This window comes from Vitis riparia, chromosome 19 (genome assembly GCF_004353265.1).
Source record: "Vitis riparia cultivar Riparia Gloire de Montpellier isolate 1030 chromosome 19, EGFV_Vit.rip_1.0, whole genome shotgun sequence".
Classification (NCBI taxonomy): domain Eukaryota; kingdom Viridiplantae; phylum Streptophyta; class Magnoliopsida; order Vitales; family Vitaceae; genus Vitis; species Vitis riparia.
Window position 1 is genome coordinate 20,597,712 of NC_048449.1, and position 23,344 is coordinate 20,621,055.

At 30.8% G+C, this 23,344-nt stretch overlaps 3 protein-coding genes across 3 annotated transcripts; all 3 read left to right on the forward strand.

Annotated features, from left to right (window-relative positions):
- The first annotated feature begins 7,400 nt into the window (after positions 1–7,400).
- LOC117908310 (transcription factor JUNGBRUNNEN 1-like) lies at positions 7,401–8,952 on the forward strand. The gene is made up of 3 exons (XM_034821915.1): positions 7,401–7,577; positions 8,195–8,499; positions 8,596–8,952. Exons 1-3 carry the CDS (start codon positions 7,406–7,408, stop codon positions 8,950–8,952), a joined length of 834 nt encoding a protein of 277 aa, XP_034677806.1. The 5' UTR covers positions 7,401–7,405.
- Positions 8,953–12,050: 3,098 nt separating this feature from the next.
- On the forward strand, positions 12,051–13,784 carry LOC117909532 (transcription factor JUNGBRUNNEN 1-like). Its single transcript, XM_034823573.1, has 3 exons — positions 12,051–12,228; positions 12,842–13,146; positions 13,243–13,784. The coding sequence occupies exons 1-3, from the start codon at positions 12,057–12,059 to the stop codon at positions 13,597–13,599; spliced, it is 834 nt and encodes a 277-aa protein (XP_034679464.1). The 5' UTR covers positions 12,051–12,056; the 3' UTR covers positions 13,600–13,784.
- Positions 13,785–19,728: 5,944 nt separating this feature from the next.
- Positions 19,729–21,751, forward strand: LOC117909665 (transcription factor JUNGBRUNNEN 1-like). The gene is made up of 3 exons (XM_034823763.1): positions 19,729–19,901; positions 20,950–21,242; positions 21,330–21,751. Exons 1-3 carry the CDS (start codon positions 19,730–19,732, stop codon positions 21,684–21,686), a joined length of 822 nt encoding a protein of 273 aa, XP_034679654.1. The 5' UTR covers position 19,729; the 3' UTR covers positions 21,687–21,751.
- Positions 21,752–23,344: the final 1,593 nt, after the last annotated feature.

Genomic DNA, 23,344 nt, shown 5'->3' on the forward strand with positions numbered 1-23,344 from the left:
CCACTTCATTTATGAGATATAGAACACCTGCATTTATTTGTCTACCAACTTGTTCTTGCCTTAAAAACTCTCATTTCTTTCTTGGTGCCTTAAATCTTTACTTGCATATCCTTTAGTGCACCTTTGTGATTCATCCTATTTTTTATTTGTATTTGAGTTATCATTGAGCTAGGGTGAGAGAGTCATTCTTGTAAAATTGAGTGTTAAAGCCTTCAAGTAAGTTAAATCTTGAAGAGATTGTGTAAGAGCCCATTGGAGCTGGAATCCAAGTGTAAAGGAGATTAGAAGCTTGGTTGAAGTTTCAAGTTAGTGCAACCCTCACTCGTTTAGGAGCTTGAGGAGAATGGACGTAGGTAAGGAAGTGTCGAACCACTATAAAATCTGAGTTTGATTTCTTCAACTCTATCTCTTTATATTTGCTTCTCTTGTGCTTGAATTTGTTGTGTTCAAAAAGATTTTTAAAAACCCAATTCACTCCATTCTTGGATGTTTTTATCATTTAAGATTAGCCTTTATTTTTTCAAGGAGGATCTGTAACTCAAGGATAATAGAGGTAATCTTAAAAGGCTGATAGCTTTCACCTTGTTAGACTATGGACACTAGTTCATGGGAAGATTGAAAGCAATGAATAGTAGGTCACAAACCTGAGTATGTAGCGTCTCATTGTTATTTACGTAGGATACCGAAGTTCATTTGATTCTCTGTAGTGGGATATTGAATCAACTTCAAAATTAAATTCTAAGGGAGCCAGTACTCCTATGGATCCCAATGGTCTCCGCTCTGAGCTCATATACCTTGTTTGCATGGATTGACTCTAAGTTTACTTTTGTGCATAAGGGCATTTTGGTGATTACGTAAGGTTGCATAGGGGTAAGTGAACAATGTCTTTGGATTGAGCTAATTGATTAATTAGTAGGCCCTATTGGATTAATTAATCAATTAGGACCCAAGCCCATATGGGTTCAAGTCACTTAAGCCCGCCTAGTTAGGAACTCTATAAAAACCCCATAGGGGTTAGAGTTTCCATAACTTTTGTCTTTCACCATCTAGAGAGATAGAAAACCATAGACTGACTATCTTTTCGGTCCCATTGAAAGTGTACCAAGAACAAGGTTGTGTCATCGGGCAGAAGATCGTGGCTTTACGAGACTTCTAACAACTTCAAGGTCATCTTCAACACTTGGAATTTAAGGGTTTGAGAACATCCAAACCTAAAATGTTAGTACTTAACCCTAAAAGATCAATTTTTTTTTTTTTTAAAAAAATTGGTATTGATTTCATTGCTTAGATCTAAGATGCCAAAAATTAGATCAAATATTTTTTCTTTTAAAAAAACTAGACTCTTTTAAGATTAATCTCACCAATTTTTAGAAGATCTAAATATCATTTGCCTATGTGAAAAAATCAGGAAAGAGTAGTGAAAAATAGGTAAAGTTTTTAAAGAGCTAAGGAGCTTTTTGGAAAAAAATAGTGCCACAATGGCACCACCATAAGCCACGACACCATTTTCTCCCTACACTGGTGCTATTTTAAGTAGAAAAAGGCTACCTACTAGAAAAAATGGTGTCAATTAGATGGCACCACCTTATAACTTGACACTATTTTCTCTATAATTGTCTTATTTTGTTCTAGAACGTAAGTCATGGTGCCATTTCCTCCACATCTTGCCATCATTTTGAGTAGAGAAAAGCCTACATACTAGAAAAAATGGTGCCAAGATGGCACCACCTTATAACCTAGTGCCATTTTCTCTAGAATTGTCTCATTTTGTTCTAAAACTTTGAGAACACACAAGAACCACATTTTTGAACTTATCCCAAATCACCATTGAATCTTGCACCTTGTTTTTTATGCCTCCACATGGTATACCACTTAGGGCAACATGGGATCATATATAGCACATTTTTGAAATTTTCCTAAGCTATGCCTTGATGCTTGGAAATTGGAGTTTAGGATCCTCTTTGAGGGTATCTCAAATAGTTAGTGGTGAGAGCTATTTTGACTTGAGGTGGTCATTATTGAGCCATTAATATTATGATTTAGCAAGTAATTAGGTTGTGGAGGCTTCAAGGACATCACAAGTAGTTTATTTTTAATTAGAATATCATGCCTTGATGTTTGAAAATTGGAGTTTAAGAGCCCCTTTGAGCATAACTCAAGCACTTAATGATGAGAGTCATCTTGACTTGAGACAACCATTAATAAGCCCTTAATGCTACAATTCGACAAGTAAAAGGGTAGTTAAGGCTTTAAGGATTTCATGAGGAGGTTTTGAAGCATGGGGTTTTAATAAATTATTTCTATGTTGAAAATTCTCTAACTAAGAGCATTTATAAATAGTCGCAGTTATGTTCGCTTAATTAAGGAACTTCTCATGGAAAGAAGGGGGCCTAAGGAAGTCCCCTATAATTGGTATTTTTGCAAATTTTGTTATTTCAAATTTCAATTTAAGTTTACTTGGTTCTCCTCTATTTTCATAAAATTTATCAACCATTTTTTTTCTTTCTTTTTATTTATTATTTATTTTTTATTTTATCAATTGAGTGAATGAGTTTGCCTTAAAATATTTTATTCATCTTCCAAACCTTTCTATTTCCCTTGCACTGCTAAGTTCATCTCCTTCCTCATCAGGATTTTAAAACTACAACTTACAATACCCGAGGAATCACATTTGATATACACATATGGAAGCGGTCAAGGCTTTCACAAAATGTTGAAAACAGAATTTCCACATACAAAGTTGAAACAATCACCTATAGAAGCTTCACACCTTGATTTGCACCCTTCAACCTAGAATAGTACCTAGAAAAATAATCCCTAGTTACTTTTCCTCTTTTTCTCTCTCTCTCTCTCTCTCTTCCACGACCTCTTCATTTTGATTCAACTTTCTAAACAGAAGCCTCAAATGTTGCCTATATCCATATTTAAAAACACCCAAAAGAACAGCCTAGGATATAGGTTTAAAAAAACTTTTCATGGGTTAGAAACCATGTGCGGCTAGCCCAATAGGAGGTGGGGATCCTTAACTTATGCCTTTTGACTTGGTGTCTGGGTTGGGGAAATAATAATAATAATAACAATAATAATAACGTAGAATTAGTCTTTACCTTTTGTAAGTTTACCAAATTCATCTAATTAAATTTTAATTACTTTAATTTGATCCCTTTACTCACACTGATCCACTTGATTTGGCATGTCATTCAAAGTCAAATTGTGTTTTTGTATTTTATTCTTTTTTGCCGGAATTTGCATTTGTACTCTAGCTATATTTCAAACACATGTCTTGCACCAAATATTTCAATGACTAGAAAAACAGACTTTAAATTTTACGATGAAGAAATAGAAGATAAGACGACAAAAGTTGTGACCTTATAACAATATTAAAAAGAAAGTAGTTGGAAGTGATCAACATGCACGTGCTTGTTTAAATTGGATATTCCAACATTGAAGTTTTCCTTAAGCGGATAGTGATTGTGCGGGCCTTATGCATGCTACTTTGGCGTTGATTTGTTCTTCTAAAACTTTTGTTTTGTTTTTTTTTTTTGCATGGCCTATTATTTTGGAGACATAAGTATGGAACATTAATGCATAAATATTATTGATTAAAAGAGTAGTGAAATTAATAGAATTTGATGACAAATACATAATATAACTTAGTATGCATTTGATAGTGTTTTTACTTGAAATGTTTTTAGTGGAAATATTTTCTCTAAAAATGTTTTTAGGAGAACTATCTATCGAGTGTTTATATATATATATATATTTTCAACACTATATTTAGAGCTATTTGACAATGATTTTAGGAAACACTTTTAACATTTTTAACACTTAAAAAGTTTTATCATTTAAGTATTAAAAAGATTAAGAATGTTCTCTAGAATTACTATCAAACACACACTTAATTTCCATGATAAAACAAAATATGAGAAAATCATTTCCCTTAACATTTGTTTTTCTTTGATACTTTCTAACAACGAAAGAAAATATTTTGCTTGAATGAAGTTAATGAACTACTTTGAAAGGTTTGACTGTGTTGACAATTTTAACATAACTCGAACAAGATGAATCGATCTAATGAGTTCGATTCATATATAATCTTATTCATGTCATAATTGTATTAATCTCTATAATCTAGTTGATAAATATGGGTTGTGATTGGGTTTTACTATTTAACTTGTTTAACTCATTTACTTAATTGGGTTTAACTTTGTTATTGATTTTATATTTTTTAAAATGATAAAAATTAAAAATGCCACTATAATTCTAAGTATAAACAATCAAATAAAATTTTATAAATATAATTGTAATGATTAAAAACATTATGTCATTAAAACATTAAATAAAGTAATAAACAAGTGTAAGATCAATATTTTATTTTACTTTCTATCTTCTACATATATTATAATTAATTAAATTAATAAAGATTTAAAAAAAATAAGAATTTAAATGTTAAAGCAACTATTTTTTTTAAATAATATATTTATAAATTAATTTCTTAAATAGTTTAAATATATTAAATCGTGTTAGCAAGTTCATTTAATGAGTTTTAATCATGTTAAAGGATTGGAAAGTTGTTAATGAGTTTAATGGGTTAAAATTATATTAATGGATCATTGCTGTGAATCCATACATTACTCAACTTAACTCATTTATTAAATGGGTTAAACAAGTCGTGTTGTATTTTTTGTGTAATAAATGGATATGTTTGGGTGTCCTCTAATACAATTAATTATTAAACAAAACGTAGTTACATCGAGTAAATTTTCGGTTTTTTTCTTACCTCAATAAGACATTAACCCAAAATAATATGATTCATTCTCAGCTTTATAATAAAGTACATGCTTCATATATTACATTATAATGAAAGAACAATTGACTTCACATTTAAGCAAAATTCCTTGTCAAATTCTTTAGGGTACTATATTCCTTACTATCTTCCAACGATTTCTACCTATGCTTTGATGCGTGCCAACAAAAACTATGATACCACTTATACTAGAAAAAATCTCGATCTCATTTATTGTACAAACAAAAGCTTTAATATATATTAATACAATGAGAAAAAGATTAAATAATATATACATGAAGATTTAAAAGGTCTTAATATGATTTAATCAACCATATCTATATGCATATTAAATAAACAAATACTAGATACAATTAATGATCCATTAAATCTTCTATATTTATCTAGTTCTTGTACGCATCTACATTCTAAATCATAAGTTATTATTGCATTTTTGCTTTCTCAGTTTCTTTACATATTTATTTATTACACACAATCTTCACAAATCATTTTCTTGTTCATAAATTAAAATATTTATAAAACTATTCCTAATAATTCTATAAGACAATAAAAATAAAAATAACATCTTTAAAATAGAAAATACTATATACAACATTCATTTACACAAACCCTAAGGTCAAGAACCAAACAATATTGACCAAATATCAAGGATAAATGCAAAATGACTCAACATGTCTATCAGAAAAACATGCCACGTCTGAGCAATGACCTTAGATTATGCTTAGTATTTATTCAATTACTTTGCTTTCTCAACACCTACAATAAGCATGCCTGTCAACTTCTTCTAGATTCTTGAACTACTATTCTCAATGTACATTTTCAAACTTGATACACGATCAACTATGTAGCACATGTATGATCAGATGCCATTTGAATGGTCTCCCTTAAGTAATTGGACACATAGAGACCTTAGTTTTTTCGTATACTTGTCAAATAAGAAGCTCCTTCTCGAAAGCATTTAACCTTCATTACCATACAATATAATAAAAAATTTGCGGGCTGGATGGTAGAGTTCCTAGACGAAGGTCATAGTTGGGCTCTAGGGTTGATTTGTTTGATTGTTTATTTTATATTTTATAGAACAAAAAACATAACTTGTATATTTTAATAAAGAAAAGTAAATTGCACTAAATTTTATTACTTTGGGATTTGGATCTGGAGGTCAATTAACGGCAAGTTCGAAGTCTTGAAGCTTACCTTACATTCTTTTGATCTAAAACATTGTATTTTATTTTAGTATTAAAATTATATAATCTTTTTAAAAAAGTCATAAAAAAACATTTTTATTTAGTTAATTAATCTCATGATTTTTTTTTCATTTTTCATTTCAAAATATATTTCTTCATTTAAAATTGAAAGTTTCAATATAAGAAAATACCTCTTCTAATCTTCATTAGCATAACGATCAATATTCAACGAAAGATTATTGTATCAAATTCTATCATTTTCTAATTTAAAAATACCCAATTCATTAATTCTTTATAAATATGTTCAAATATAAAAAGCTTAAAAACATAAATAAAATGTATTTAAATAAACTAAGAGTATGTTTAGGATTAATATTTCTATTGGAAGTGATTTTAGTAAAATTATTTTCTTAGGAAATGTTTTTAGGAGAAACACCTATCAATGTTTCTAAAAAAAACATTATAATTGATTTTTCAATATCATAGGTGATTTTTCAAAATTTTAACTTAAATTTTATCAAATACCTAATATTATTTCAAAAATATTTTTTAGAGTAAAAACATTTCCTAAAATAATTAACTACCAATCGTGTTCTAAATTAACAAGAAAATACTCAAAAAGTTGATCTTAATATTACTAATGAAAGTTAAAAATGGAAACAAAATGTACTTAAATACTAAGTGCCAATCACTAGTGGAGAAACAATTAATTAAGCCCTTTCATTTTTATTTACATCTAGTTGATACAATTAACCCTTGGACAAGGTGAATAGTTTTCTAATAGCAAGTACTAACTAATTAGCACATATTCTCCAAATCCTATCACCTCATATTATTTTGGTAATACCTCAAGGGAGTTTAATCAAACATGGTCATATAAGCGACTTAGTGAAGTTTGACTCAAAATTCAAAGTTTGAATATGGAGTTACATTCTAACTCCTTTTAAGAAAAATATTCTTGGAAATTATGTTGTCATTCAACATTGTCCACAAAATCAGGACAGAACATAATGTCAAATAAAATCTTATGAGTGATTTTGTTTTAGTACCTTGAATATAAATAAATTATATTATTTTCTTAATTTTTAAAAATATAATTTTTTACCATTTTTCCCAAAATTTTCTTAATTTTGCCACCTGAATTTGATGTCCTTTTCTAATTAGCATTGAATGGATTGGGAAGAAGTCCCACCACGCAATGCCCTCCGCTTTGTTTTCATCTATCTTCAGTGAATTTTATTTAAGGTCAGATAAGCCAAAGAAGACTCATTCTAATTGGTTTGGCCCTCATTAAGTGAGAGTCAAGAGTCATGACTTGACCAGCATATCATATCTCGAATACCCTTCCCATTATAAGAAGGTTCTCCTAAGTTGAAAGGATGAGAGAGCTAGAGAACTAAAGAGGTGAAACATGGATGCTACCATGGATGATGAACAAGTTGTGCTTCCAGGGTTTCGGTTTCATCCCACAGATGAAGAACTCGTTTCATTTTATCTTCGGAGAAAGATAGAGAAAAAGCCCATTAGTTTTGAACTCATCAAACAGATGGATATTTACAAATACGATCCCTGGGATCTTCCAAGTAAGTTTTTCTAGTTTGATTTTTCTTTTCCGTTCATATTTTCTTATGATTTTTAAGACAGATCTTTACAAGCATAGGCTCTCTTTTGACTTAGGATTTGGGAGATTTAGTAAAGTCTGAAGCAACTAGCTCCTTATTCATAAAAAGTTCAAGGGTTTGTTCTTCTAATTTGCATGATAAAACAGTTAAGAATACAGCTACCACTATTGTATCATTCTAGGCCATGCATGTTGTAGAAAGAAACCCTTGCTTGGTTTTGTAATCCACTTGTAAACAGTCCATTTTAGGCTTTGAGAGGAGTTGATTAAGAGTTCCATTTTAAGAGGGCTTCATAAGAAGAGGTTAGTCTTTTGAACGATGAACAGGAATGCATCGGGTTTGTCTTATTTAGCTTTAAATCATTTGTCGGTTTTTCCCAAACAATATTGGTGATTAACAGATCAGAACTATGCGGATATATACCAATTAGATCCTCTTTAATGAGATTTAGAAAGAGAAAATTACAATTTTGGATCTTGCAATTGGACTCATTTTGTGGTCAATCCTCTATTTTATGTTCAGTTCCTTGTATACCGATGAGAAATCATGTCTCATATGAAACTTTTGTAAATATGCAGCGAATAGTAGTGTTACAGACAAGGAGTGGTATTTCTTTTGCAAAAGAGGGAGAAAGTACAGGAATAGCATACGACCCAATAGAGTTACGGGGTCCGGATTTTGGAAAGCAACAGGCATAGACAAGCCGATATATTCAGTTCAAGGACGAGGACATGACTGCGTTGGACTCAAGAAATCATTAGTATACTACCGTGGAAGTGCAGGAAAAGGCACCAAAACTGATTGGATGATGCATGAGTTTCGTCTCCCTGCAGACCAGAAAAATACTACTCCTCACAATGCCACGACTGCTGATGAAGAAGTTGTAAGAAAAAACAATTCAAAATACATACACACATTGTGTCTAACCAAAACTTTTATTATATTGGTTATTGACGTGTTTTCTTTTGTGGGATTGCAGGAAATATGGACGCTTTGTCGGATTTTTAAGCAAAATGTGTCATACAGAAAGTCGACACCAGATTGGAGAGAAACATCTGCAAAACGCAAGCCAACAAATTCAAGGCCTAAAACAGGCATTATGGATTCAGAAAATTGGGAAGGCTACATAAGTTTTGGAGCTCCAGAGGCTCTTGATAACGAGAAGAAGCTTTTTGTTGGTCACAATATGAATGAAAGAAACCAGTTCCATGTGGTTTCAGAGCCAGAGTCATGCTTTAGTGTTTTGAGTGAGGAAGCTAGGGAGTTCTTTACAAATAGGAATTGGGATGAGATCTTATCAGCCATGGACTATGATTTTGATCCATATCATTTTTAACTAACCATGCAAGTATGTATTAATTTGCATGAATTCATTATCTAAAATCTGCAAGTAATTTAATTTATGTTTTAAAATAGAAGTTGATGCTTGTTGCTTCGCTATGCGCCCACCACCCTTATTCATGGTGGTTTGAGTGCTCTTTCATGTTCGGTCAGAAAGGCAGTGAAGACGACTCTAATCTATGCAAAATTATATTAGAAAATCTTATTATGTTCAAAATACAAGAAATAATTGATTTCTCTCTAGAAGAATACTAATATCTTCTTAATTTAATAAAACTGACCCGCTATGAAAAATAACAAGACATAGCATCTACAAGTGGCCCATAATAGTTTGACACGTAGCAGTCTAACTAGTTATTATTAAATCAATCATAATTGGATTGAGTAAATTTTCTTTAGTTCTTACCTCAACATGACATAAACCCAAAATGATAAATTTCATCATCAACCATATAATGAAGTATATGCTTTGTATATTACATTTTGATGAGAAAACAATTGACTTCACATTTAAGTAAAATTCCTTTTCAAATTCCTTAGTGTATCATGTCCCTTTTGTTCTTCCAAAGATCTCTACCTATGCTTTGATGTTGCTTGTTGTGCCAACAAAAACTATCATACCACTTATGCTAAGAAAAAAATTCTCATCCTACTTATTATGAAAACAAAAACTTTAATATATATATATCTATATTAATATCATGACAAAAAGATAAAAACAATCTAGACATAAAGACACACAAGGTTTTAATATGATTTAGTCAATCATATCTATATCCATACATGAGAGAAGATCATTTATTATATAATAGAGAATATTAAGTGAACAAACACTAGATACAATTAATGACCTCTCAAATCTTCTATATTTCCTTACTTGTATTACACTTTGAATGAATCACAAGTTATTGTTTGATCTTTATTTTTCCATTTTCTTTACATCCTTGATTGTTATGCGTAGTCTTCACAAATCAATTTCCATTTCATAATTTTTTTTTTCTTATTAATTTAAAATATTTATAAAAATATTCCCAATAATTTTATAAGAAAATATAAATTACAAAATAGGAATAATATCATATACAATATTCTTTCACACAAACCCCAAGGTTGATCAAGAGCCAAATAAAATTGACCAAATATCAAGGATAAATGGAAAATGACTCAACATGTCTATCAGAAAAACATACCACGTCTGAGCAATGACCTTGGATTATGCCTAGTATTTAGTTAATTACATCGCTTTCTCAACACCTACTATAAGCACGCCTTTCAACTTCTGCTAGATTCTTGCACTCCTATTCTTAATTTACATTGTCAAACTTGATAGACGGTCAACTATGTAGCACATGTATGATTAGATGCCTTTTGAATGGTCTCCCTTAAGTGATTGGAGATTATATATATACCTTAGGGCACATGGAGACCTTAGTTTTCTCGGATTGGATGCAAAAGAAATGAGTAATAGGAAAATTAATGAATCATACTTGGACTTGGTGTGGACGGTAGAGTTCTTAGACGAAGGTCATAGTTGGGCTGTAGGGTTGATTCTTTTGGTTGTTCATTTTATATTTTATAGAACAAAAAACATAACTTATTTTAGTAAAGAAAAGTAAATTACACTAAGTTGTATTACTTAGGGATTGGGATTTGGAGGTCAATTAATGGCAAGTACGAAGTCTTGAAGCTTATCTTACATTCTTTTGATCTAAAACATTTTGTGTTATTTTAGTATTAAAATTATATAATCTTTTAAAAAAAGTCATAAATAAACATTTTTATTTAGTTAATTAAGCTTATGTTTTTTTTTTTGTTACATTTCAAAATACATTTCTTTATTTAAAATTGAAAGTTTCAATATGAGAAAACACCTCTTCTAATCTCCATTAACATAACAATCAATATCCGATGGAATATTATTGTATCAAATTCTATCATTTTCTAGCTAAAACACACCCAATTCATTAATCCTTTATAAACATGCTCATATATAAAAACTTTCAAATTGAAATAAAATGTATTTAAATGAATTAAAAGTGCATTTGAGAGTATTTATTCCATTCGAAGTGCTTTTAATTAGTAGAAGTATTTTCTCAAAAAATAATTTTTAGGAGAATCATCTATCTAATGTTTATCCAGCAAACTTTATAATTGATTTTTCAATACAATAAGTGATTTTTCAAAATTTTAACCTAAACTTCATCAAATACCTAATTTTTTTTCAAAAACATTTTTTTGGCTAATAACATTTTCTATAAGTACTTTGAAACGGGCTCTAAATCAACAAGAAAATACTCCAAAAGTCGGTATTAATGTTACTAATAAAAGTTGAAAATGGACATAAAATATACTTAAATACTAAATCCAATCCTCGTCAAAATACAATTACCCCTTTCATCTTTATTCATTAGTACCAAATTACATCTAATTGATACAATTAATCCCAGGGCAAGGTGAGTAGTTTCCGAATAGCAAGTACTAATTAATTAGCACTTGTTCCCCACATCCTATCATCTTATATTATTTTAGTAATACCTCAAGGGAGTTTAATCAAACATGGTCATATAAGTGACTCGGTAAAGTTTGACTCAAAATTCGAAGTTAGAATCTGGAGCTAACATTCTAACCCCTTTTATGAAAACTATTCTTAGAAATAATGTTGTCATTCAAAGATTGTCCACAAAATCATGAGAGAACATAATGTCAAATGAAATCTTATGAGTGATTTTGTTTTAGTACCTTGAATATAAATAAATTATATTATTTTCATAATTAAAAAAAATAGAATTTTATACCATTTTTCCCAAAATTGTCCTAATTTTGCCACCTGAATTTGATGTCATATTCTAATTAGCTTTGAATGGATTGGGAAGAAGTCCACCACACAATGCCCTCCGCTTTGTTTTCATCCATCTTCAATGAATTTTATTTAAGGTCAGATAAGCCAAAGAAGACTCATTCTAATAGGTTTGGCCCTCATTAAGTGAGAGTCAGAGTCTTGACTTGACCAGCATATCATATCTCGAATACCCTTCCCATTATAAGAAGGTTCTCCTAAGTTGAAAGGATGAGAGAGCTAGAGAACCAAAGAGGTGAAACATGGATGCTACCATGGATGATGAACAAGTTGTGCTTCCAGGGTTTCGGTTTCATCCCACAGATGAAGAACTCGTTTCATTTTATCTTCGGAGAAAGATAGAGAAAAAGCCCATCAGTTTTGAACTCATCAAACAGACGGATATCTACAAATACGATCCCTGGGATCTTCCAAGTAAGTTTTTCTAGTTTGATTTTTCTTTTCTTTTCATACTTTCTTATGCTTTTTAAGATAGTTCTTTACTAGCATAGGCTCTCTTTTGACTTACGGTTTGGGAGATCTAGTACAGTCTGAAGCAACTAGCTCCATATTCATAAAAATTTCATGGGTTTGTTCCTTTAATTTGAATGGTAAAACAGTTAAGAATACAGCTGCCACTATTTCAGAATTCTAGGCCATGCATGTTGAAACAAATCCTTGCATATTTTATAATCCACTTGTAAGCAGTCCATTTTAGGCTTTGAGAGGAGTTGATTAAGAGTTCCATTTTAAGAGGGCTTCATAAGAAGAGGTTTCTCTGTTGTACGATGAATGGGAATACATGGGGTATATCTTATTTGGCTTTAAATTATTTGTCGGTTTTTCCCAAACAATATTGGTGATTAACAGATCAGAACTATGCGGATATATACCAATTAGATCCTCTTTTATGAGATTTAGAAAGAGAAAACTACAATTTTGGATCTTGCAATTGGACTCATTTTGTGGTCAATCCTCTATTTTATGTTCAGTTCCTTGTATACCGATGAGAAATCATGTCTCATATGAATCTTTTGTTAATATGCAGAGAATAGTAGTGTTACAGACAAGGAGTGGTATTTCTTTTGCAAAAGAGGGAGAAAGTATAGGAATAGCATACGACCCAATAGAGTTACGGGGTCCGGATTTTGGAAAGCAACAGGCATAGACAAGCCCATATATTCTGTTCAAGGACGAGCACATGATTGCATTGGACTCAAGAAAACATTAGTATACTACCGTGGAAGTGCAGGAAAAGGCACCAAAACTGATTGGATGATGCATGAGTTTCGTCTCCCTGCAGACCAGAAAAATACTACTCCTCACAATGCCACGGCTGCTGATGAAGAAGTTGTAAGAAAAAACAATTCAAAATACATACATACATTATGTCTAACCAAAACTTTTATTATATTGGTTATTGACGTGTTTTCTTTTGTGGGATTGCAGGAAATATGGACGCTTTGTCGGATTTTTAAGCGAAATGTGTCACACAGAAAGTCGACACCAGATTGGAGAGAAACATCTGCAAAACGCAAGCCAACAAATTCAAGGCCTAAAACAGGCAATATGGATTCAGAAAATTGGGAAGGTTACATAAGTTTTGGAGCTCCGGAGGCTCTGGATAACGAGAAGAAGCTTTTTGTTGGTCACAATATGAATGAAAGAAACCAGTTCCATGTGGTTTCAGAGCCAGAGTCATGCTCAAGTGTTTTGAGTGATGAGGCTAGGGAGTTCTTAGTACATGGCAACTGGGATGAGATTGTCTCAGCCATGGACTCTGCTTTTGATCCTTATTATTTTTAAATCACTATGCTAGTATGAATTTGGCTGAATTCACCATCCAAAATCTGCAACTTTTATGTTTGAAAATAGAATCTGTTGCTTGTTGCTTAGCTATGTTAGGACCTCGCCACCGTTGTTCATGGCGGTTTCAGTGCTCTTTCATGTTAGGTCAGAAAGGCCGGATGATGAAGAAGAAAGGTAGTGAAGATGACTCTAATCTATACAAAATTATATTATAGAATTTTATTATGTTCAAAATACAAGAAATAATTAACTTCTCTCTAAAGGGTACTTATACTCTTCTTTTACCTACCATTTCCTTTTCCAATTTAATAAGGCTGATCAGCTATGAAAAATAACAGGGCCCATCATCTACAAGTGGTCCATAATAGTTTGATGGCATGTAGCATTCTAAGTAGTCAACATTTATAATCAAACACACCATCTTATTTTCTCTTACTATTATAAAATTAAATAAAAACTCCATATATTATGGTTAAAAAATTTTAAAAAAAAATATTCATTATACCCTATAAATTTTATGACTTTCTTGATATTTATAATTTCTCAATATTCATTTGATCCTTTAATTATGGATGCATGTTGCTTTAGCTAGACTTTATGTATGGTTCATTGCCTTATGTTTTATGTTATGGTTTAGAATTCTTCACATGGACCACTAGATTATTATCAACATGGGTCATTCTATTATTATTGGGTGATTAGATTGTTATTGATTGGACTATGAGATGTCCTATGTTGGATTAGTTTTTGGGATTATTTTTCATCCACATAGTAATAATTTTCATAAGTATTATTATTTAAGTGGGGTTTTTTTGTAAGAGTAGTGTATTTTTTAAAAAATCGTAACATAAAAAATAATTCTAAAATTACGATACTTTCAAATTTCAAGTTGAACTCGTTTAATCTTGTTTTTTTTTAAAACGAGTTCAGTATAAAAAGTGAATTTGTCTTTTGAAAAAACGCGTTTAGTATTAAAAAAAAAAAAAAAGTGTTGAAAAATATTATATTTTTGTATTTATTTTTTAAATAATTTTATTTTAATATTATTTAAAAAAAAAAATCCTATTTAAGAACTTTTAGGAAAAATTGGAAATTTTATCTTAAGAATGTTTGATTGAGACATGAGCAAAATATGAGTGATAGGTAAACTCCATTCTACTATATTTTTCAATATTGTGTTCATGTATTTTTATAAATAGCAAAAGCAAATTACCAATTCACACCTATACAAAATCACTAAACAATGGTCAATTCTATTACATAGTATAGTGCTCAAATTAGGTAATTTGTACAACATGACACCATAAGTCCCCCCTGCAATACCTTTCTTTTGTTATAAAGATCCAAAATTATAGGGTATGGAGCACTCAACATCACGAGTGTACATAATTTTAATCAATCAAGCTATGAAGTTACTACTATATTAAAAGGCTCATATGTATACATACAGTTCCTCACTTTCTATCTTACTTTTGTTACCATGTTGGGTAAACACACGAAATAATTCATTTGATAAACACGAATATTAAGTTTTGAATACAAGGTTGCATAAATTCCTTCGTTCAACAGTCTTTGCATCTTTATGAGGACTTTGACCTTCTCTCTCCTTCCTTTTTGTCTCCGGTCTTTCTGCTATGATGGTCTTTGGTCAAAGTCTTGCTGATAGAGACTCATAAGTTTGAACCACACTGTTTCCACTTCTGTTGAACAAAGCAACCCATTAAATGCATTTGAAATTGAACGAAGTAGACTTAATAAAATTGGATTTTATTTTGCTGAATTGCATTTTAAAATTATTTTTATTAAAAATAAAAATAATTATAATATTTTTAGAAGTTTTAATTAAATAAAAATCTATTTCTTTCATCTATTTTGAGGAAAAGCACTGGTCTTCCTAATTTTTCAAAATGTTAATAATTTTTTTTTAAAATTTTATTTTTGTGAATTGCATTTTAGAAATATTTTTTTATCACGAATAAATATAATTTTGATACTTTTAAAAGTGTTAATTAAAAAAAAAAATCTGTTTCTTACAGTATTTATGAGGAAAAGCTGAGTCTTCTAATTTTTTTCAAAATGTTGATAAATTATATTAAAAAAAATATAAGCTTAATTTTTTAAATTATGTTTAATAATTTTACAAGTGGTTTAAATGTCACCTTCAAATATTACTTTTAATATTTGAAAAGCTTTCCCAAAGAGAATGTTTGGGGCTCGAGGAAGACTAAAGAAGGGGAGAAAAAAGAACAATAGACTAAAATATAGGAAGTATGAGTAAGTTTAGAACTGCCTCTTTAAAAAAAGCAAGCCCCGTACAAGTACAAAATAATAATAATAATAATAATAATAATTTATGTCCCCATGGTTGGAAGCATAGTTGAGCCTATACATAATTAATCCTATTTTTTTCCATGAAAAAAGAAAAAGGAAAGGAGAAAAATAAAAATAAAAATTAAAAAATAATGTAGAATCAGTCTTTATCTTTCCTCATCAGTTTATTAAATTCATCTCATTAAATTTCAATACGTTGATTTGATCCCTATTTCCATCCCTTTAGTCAGTGGTCCACTTGGCCATGTCATCATGTCCTTCGAATTCAAACTGTGTTAACGACTTCCAGGTATGTATTTGTAGTCTAGCCATATTTCTAACACATCTCTTACACCAAAACTTGAAGATAAGAAGACGACAAAAGTTGTGACCTTGTAGCGGTAAAAAAAATGAAGCTGGAAATGGTCAACCTGTGTGTGCTTGTTGACATTGAATATTCCAACATGAAGGTTCTCCTTCTGTTGATTGAGATTGTTCAGGACCTCATACTTCGTATTTTAATTGCTTTTAGGTGCAACTTTGACGTCCATTTAACATTCTCTTTGAACTTTTGTTTGGTATGCCCAAATGACCCACCTACCTTTGAGACATAATTTCAAGTTTGGAACAATGCATAAGGGAGTGGTAAAGTTAAAAGAGGTTGATGACAAACAAAAGAAAACTTAAATATGTTACTTTATTGACCATTGTTAGGAGAGCTTTGAAGCTTTGAAAAGTGAAAACCATTCACTAAGGGTAAGATTGATGCATGCTTTGTGGAAGAACTTTCAAAAGTTTAATTTTCTTTCATGTAATAATTAAATGATTTGGATGAGAAAATGATTTCCATGGTCAATCCAGGAGGCTAAGAAGCTTGATTGTATATTTTAAATTTTAAAGATGATTAAAACTAAGCTTCAAGTAGAACACGAGGTTATGACCAAAACATCTTAATAAAATTAACGTTAGTGAAAGAGAAATTAGAGCAATAAATCACGACCAAGAAACAAAGAGAAGAAATTAATGGGGCTATCTTAACAAAATTAGAACTTCATATTAATAATAATTATACTATGTATCTACTAAAATATGGTTTGAATCAGCTTCTAAGATCAAAGTAATAACTACAATTACAATCACACACAAGGGTACTAAGGTGTTGTTTGAATCCTAATCCTTCTAGGGTATATAACCAAACTCAATTTAAAACGTATCAAAAACCAATCGACAAACCTAAATGGGTCAGTCTATCACCATCACAACAACAAAGTTCATGCAATATTTGATGGTTTCATGCAATATTTGATGGTGAATAACAATCATGACTTATTTTTAGAAAGTTCTCGACTAATGAGGGGTACAATAATTTATATATAGTTCCTTTTTCCGAGGTAGATACAATTAAGCAAAGTTTGGTTATGGCCCTTATGGGTAGCATGCTTATTACTTGTTTGCGTAGGAGTCAAAGTGAGAATTACTTTCCATTTCTAAGGTTATAAAAGTAAATTAACTTTCTTTACATTTTAAAGGATGGACATACCCAACAAAGATAATTGATCCAAAAATTCTGAACATGAAAGATGCAAACATGGTGAGTCTAAGTCATGACCTTAGATGCTGCTTAATATGAATATATTTCTTTTCCTTTTCAACACCTAATACATGGGACCTTTCAGCTTGTTCTAGATTCTGGCTCTCCAATTCTAAATTCAAAGTGTCAAACTTGTTAAGCTATCAACTCTGCAGCACATGTATTCACATGCCTCCTGAAAATCGGCTCCTTTAAGTAATTAGCTATATTAATTTATACTATTTTAGGGCACATCATGACCTTTGTCTTCCAGCCAATAGTCAAATAAGAACTCCTTCTCGAAGGCTTTTGATCTTCATTAGTTAAAATGCAAAAAAGTAATATGAAAATAAATCACTTGGACTTGGTGTGGATGGTAAAGATCGTATTGGAAGGGTTGCTTAGTATATATAGAATAAGAGGCATCACTTATTCTAGAAAAGAAAATAAATTATAATAAGTTGTAATATTATTTTGAGAATTGGAGTTTGGAGGTCAATTGGAAAGTGGGCAAGGACCATAATATAAGTCTGGAAATTGTATGTTATTTTACTATTAAAATTACATAACATTTTTAAAGAAAATAGATAGTGTCAATTATGTTTCCCTTAATTCATTTTAGCTATTAAAAAATAAGAAAACACTTTACACTCCTTTTTCATCCTAAAAAATATTTGGAGGAAAATTATGATGATAGCAATTCTCAAAATTACAAATAATAAAAGTGAAATTAATTAGATTTACAATTCATGGGAACAAATAAAGAACACAAAATAAATAAATAAATAAATAAAGTAGGGATTCGTTGATTAGTCCTTTCAAGATCTTATATTCATGCACGGATGAAAACATATAGACTTCTTGTTGACTAGAAACCCTTATCCCTTTGAAATTTTAACATGGTATTTTTCTCATTTCATCTTCCCATCAAAGAAAATAAAATAAATATTTTAGATAGGTAATTATAACACCAAAAGACGTGTCCCCACGACTGTAAATGGGAATTTACAACACCAAAGGATGTGTCCCCACGTTTTAGAAAAATTAATATTTTAGTGGGTTTTAATTTTAAACTTAAATGGGATATAAAACTTAAAACATTTATTTTATTTTATTAAAAATAAAAAAACCATTTCCAACATATCATAGTAAATTCTTTCATTCCCTAAACAATGTTGTTTTAAATGACACAACCAATTTATTAGTCTTTGTAAATATGCTTAAATGTAAAAAACCTAACACCTAAATTAAAATATACTCAACATACTAAGTCAATACATATGGAATACTAGAAAGGGTTAGTCTTAATATTACTAAAAGTAAAAACTGAAACAAAATGTAATGCTAAATCAACAAGAGAATGATATCAAAGATTTGGTCTTGATATTAGTAAGAGCATTGATAATCACCTTGAGTTCCATGTTTCTAAGCCATATATTCAACCTGTAATACATAACTTTGCCATGATGATACACCTTGTGCCTAAAGAAAACCCTTATCACATCTAGTTGATACAATTCGCCCCTTTCATTCTTATTTTTGACTCTTTTGTTTTTCCTTTTTTGGACAGTAATGTTATACTATTTATACTTTCCTCTCATAATAAGTATTAATTAATTTGCTAACATTCTCCACACATCTTTATCATCTTATATCATTTTAGTTATACCTCCGTAGAGTTAATCAAACATGTTGATATACTTTAGTGACTTGGTAAGTTTGACTCACAATTCTAAGTTAGAATCTTTTGAGTTACCATTATACCCTTTTAAAAATAAGTATTCTTATAGATATTGTTGTCATTTAACTTCTACAAAATGAGGAGACCAAATAATGCCTAATCTTATGAATCATTTTGTTTGAGTACTTGAATGTAAATAAATTATATATTTTTTTTAAATAATATTCAATCAATTGGAGGATTGGATTGAAATTTTGCATCATCAATTTTGCCAAAATTAATTATGATAACTTTGCCACCTGAATTTGATGTCATGCTATAATTGGCATGAATGGATGAGGGCCCATGGGAAGTCCTCTCCTTTAGTTTCTTCTAAGTTCAATAATTTTGACGTAAGGTGAGATAAGCCGAAGACGACTTATTCTATTACGTTTGGCCTTCAGTAGCCGAGAGTCAATCCACATGACTTGACCAGCACATCATCTCTCAGATACAAGAAGAAAAGAAGTTCTCCCAACTCCAAAGCCCAAGAGAGTAAGAGAAACGCAGAGGTGCAACAGGTGATCATGAGTAGTGTGGATACAGTTAAGGATGATGATCTTCCTGGATTTCGGTTTCATCCCACAGATGAAGAACTTGTTTCCTTTTATCTTCGTCGGAAGATCGAGAAGCAGCTAATCAGTCTTGAATTCATCAAGCAGATTGACATCTACAAATATGACCCCTGGGATCTTGCAAGTATGCAATATTTTTTAGTTTGGCTTTTTATCTTTATTTTCTGGTCCCAATTTTTGCTTGCTTAGGTTTTCTTCTGTTAGGTTTGGAAACATCTGAACAAACTGGCTTTTTATATTGATTGGAAAAAAGGTAAAGTTTATTGATTCTAGGCATGTATGTTGTCGAAATGAATGGAATATGTAGTTTCAATTATAGGTTTCCGAAATAGAGGTTGTTCCAACCTCATGAACTTTTGTTGGATGAGTTTTTTGCCCTTATAGAACACCACTGAATTTCCCTATGGCTCATGAGAACATGCATGCCCTTAATTATGGATTGAATTTCAAACCTATTTTCTTTCAAACAATACAAAGAAACGATAGAGCCCCTTGGGGAAAAATTTTGAGAGGGTTAGAAGGTCATCTTAATGTTGGAAACCTATTCTTTACGGAAATTAGGTTTTGACGAACTTTTGAAATTCACTTTCAAAAATCTCGAGAATCGCCTAATTAAAGTGATCTCAATATGATCATTTGGTTAATGATTCTTCCAATTTTTTATTTTTTATTTTTGAATTATATAACATATTACCAAAAACACTATCAAGATTAATATTTAAATAGACCCAAATATGAAGCGATTTTTTTCCGAAAGTTTTTCTAATGAAAGTGTTACTATCAAAAGAGCTACAAATTGAAAACACTTTACTGAACTATATTATCCCCAAATATAGTTGCTATTAGTCTTTCTTTTTCTTTTCTTTCTTTGAAACATTTAGAAAGAACAAGAGAAACCGTAATCCTTTATATGTATCTAACATCAAAAGTTTTGGATTTGGCGCCCTACCTTCTTCTACCTCTTCCTAACTTTAAAAGAGAATATGATGCTGGTGAGGGTTGTGGAAGAGGTAGTAGACCAACTTTTGTTTAGTGTAGCTCTCCATTTCGTGATCAACTTCAGTGTCTGTGAGAAATCATCTCTCTCTAATAGCCTCAAATAGATCATTTGTAAATTTGCAGAAAACTGTGTCTCTGTCTATTAGACTCATCCATATTTTGGAAATATGCAGAAAATAACAATACTGTTACAGACAACGAGTGGTACTTCTTTTGCAAAAGAGGGAGAAAGTATAGGAATAGCGTAAGACCGAATAGAGTCACGGGGTCAGGATTTTGGAAGGCAACAGGCATAGACAAGCCAATATATTCAGCTGAAGGACAAGGCCATGGCCGCATTGGACTCAAGAAATCACTAGTATACTACCGCGGAAGTGCAGGAAAAGGAACCAAAACTGAATGGATGATGCATGAATTTCGCCTCCCAGCAGACCAAAAAAATGCCCAGGCTGCTGATGAAGAAGTTGTAAGAAAGAGCAATTCGAAATATATATAGGACACCGAATCTTCTACTATATTGCTTATTTACTTGTTTTCCTTTGTGGGATTGCAGGAAATATGGACACTATGTAGAATTTTGAAGAGAAATATGTCAAGTAGGAGTGCGAGACCGGGTTGGAGAGATGCATCTGCAAAACGCAATCCAACGAATACCAGACCTAAAACATGCACTGTGGATTCGGAAAACCGGGAAGGTTACACTACTTTTGGAGCTCCGGTGGGTGCTCATAATGAGAAGAAGCCTGTTCATGGTCATAATGTAGAAGAAAGGAATCAGTTGCATGTAGGTTCAGAGCCAGAGTCATGCTCAAGTGTTTTGGGTAATGAGGCTAGGGAATTCTTCACACATGGAAACTGGGATGAGATAGTATCAGCCATGGAGAATGCTTTCGATCCAAATCATCCGTAAAGAAAACTTTGCAGTTATGCATTTAGTTGAACTTGGTATCAAGATACACAACTTGTATGTTTCAAAGTAGGGGCCAACGCAGGCGTGTTGCTGCGCTATGTTGGCTCTCACCCTTACGCATTTAGGTCTTTTTCCCTTTCGGATGGAGCACCTACTGATATTCGAAGACCTAAAACCCTAAATATTCTTCCAATGTATTTAGTCCAATGGAATTCATAAAAGAAAAACTATCAAATAGGAAGTTTTCTTTACACTTTATTTTGACTGTTTATACAACCACATTAAATGATACTATGCCCTCCATCTTGAAATATTGGTTCAAGTATGTCTCGTCTTTACTCCAAACTATTTTCCTTGGTCAACAATAATTATAATTTTGCCCTATCCACAAGTTCCTTAATTTTTTTTTCTCTTATACAAGAAATAAGATAATTAGATGGTATACTATATTTATATTTGTTGAATTGCATAAAATAGATAGGAGAGGAAAAAGGAGGAAGAAAGTGAAAAAAAATAATAATAATCATATACATATATCTATATTTTTTTGTCTTTTTTTAGTTGGGAGGTTTTTTTTCTTTTAGATTTTTTTTTTTTCTGTCAGCCTAATTAGAGTCATTTCCCTTCAAAATTCAGTTTCCAAGGACTCCAAATATAATTCTTCTTTTATGAATATTATATATATATTCTAATTTTTTTTTCATTTTTACTTTTTCAAAATATATATATATATATATATATATATATTTATTCATTTAAATTAGAATTTGAAAGCAAATTATTCACAAAAAGTAATTGGAAGGATATTTATTAACATTTGAAAGCAAACATATTTATATTTGTTAGAAGGGCATTTGACAATTTTTTTTTTTTTTTTATAAAAAAAAAAACCATTCTTTTGCTTTGAGAATTTCCAAGAAAATTAATATTTATTTATTCAAAAAGCATTTAATATATGTTTAGGGGAAGAGAATAATTCTTTGCTAAATAATATTTAACAAAAGGATTTTTTATTTTATTTTTGAAGAAAAAAGAAGATAAATATATTCTACTTTTATAAATATGCATAATTACAATACCTACCACAAACTTCTGTTTGACTGAGAGATCTTCATAAGAAAATAAATAGCCAATTCTATGAAATATTGTGGTCAAATTAACTTAAGCTTTATAACCCGTGAAACCATAAGTCCCACTTTCTTATGTCGGAGAGCACTCATGGGTTAAAGGTTGAAGACTTTGATCTTACCTTTTGTAATTATGTTAGGTGTTGAAAACACCAAATATTGTGTGCCCATTTATTCAAATCTGTCACAATTGCTTATATCACGAAAGCAAAACTGATTGAGAATATTGAGTCATGGAGTCTTGAGTGAGGACTTTGAACTTTTCTCTCTTTCCTTTTTCGCCATTCCAATCTTCTTGGTGTTGTGGTCCTTGGTCCAAGTCTTGCAGATGGAGACTCCACATATGTACACCACATATTTTTATTTATATATGGAATGATTTTTTTGGTTTATTTGCATATATTATTTGAGTATGCTAAATGTATGGAATACACATCATTGGATAAATATCCTCAATATTTTGAAAAAGAGAGAGAAAAAAAAAAAAAGCTTATTTACAATAGGTTTTTTTTTTTTTTTTTTTTGGGATTT

Coding starts and splice junctions, on each gene's coding strand:
- LOC117908310 (XM_034821915.1), top strand. CDS start 7,406: ATGGATGCTACCATGGATGATGAACAAGTTGTGCTTCCAGGGTTTCGG. Junction 7,578..8,194: donor CGATCCCTGGGATCTTCCAA/GTAAGTTTTTCT, acceptor GTAAATATGCAG/CGAATAGTAGTGTTACAGAC. Junction 8,500..8,595: donor CGACTGCTGATGAAGAAGTT/GTAAGAAAAAAC, acceptor GTGGGATTGCAG/GAAATATGGACGCTTTGTCG.
- LOC117909665 (XM_034823763.1), top strand. CDS start 19,730: ATGAGTAGTGTGGATACAGTTAAGGATGATGATCTTCCTGGATTTCGG. Junction 19,902..20,949: donor TGACCCCTGGGATCTTGCAA/GTATGCAATATT, acceptor GGAAATATGCAG/AAAATAACAATACTGTTACA. Junction 21,243..21,329: donor AGGCTGCTGATGAAGAAGTT/GTAAGAAAGAGC, acceptor GTGGGATTGCAG/GAAATATGGACACTATGTAG.
- LOC117909532 (XM_034823573.1), top strand. CDS start 12,057: ATGGATGCTACCATGGATGATGAACAAGTTGTGCTTCCAGGGTTTCGG. Junction 12,229..12,841: donor CGATCCCTGGGATCTTCCAA/GTAAGTTTTTCT, acceptor GTTAATATGCAG/AGAATAGTAGTGTTACAGAC. Junction 13,147..13,242: donor CGGCTGCTGATGAAGAAGTT/GTAAGAAAAAAC, acceptor GTGGGATTGCAG/GAAATATGGACGCTTTGTCG.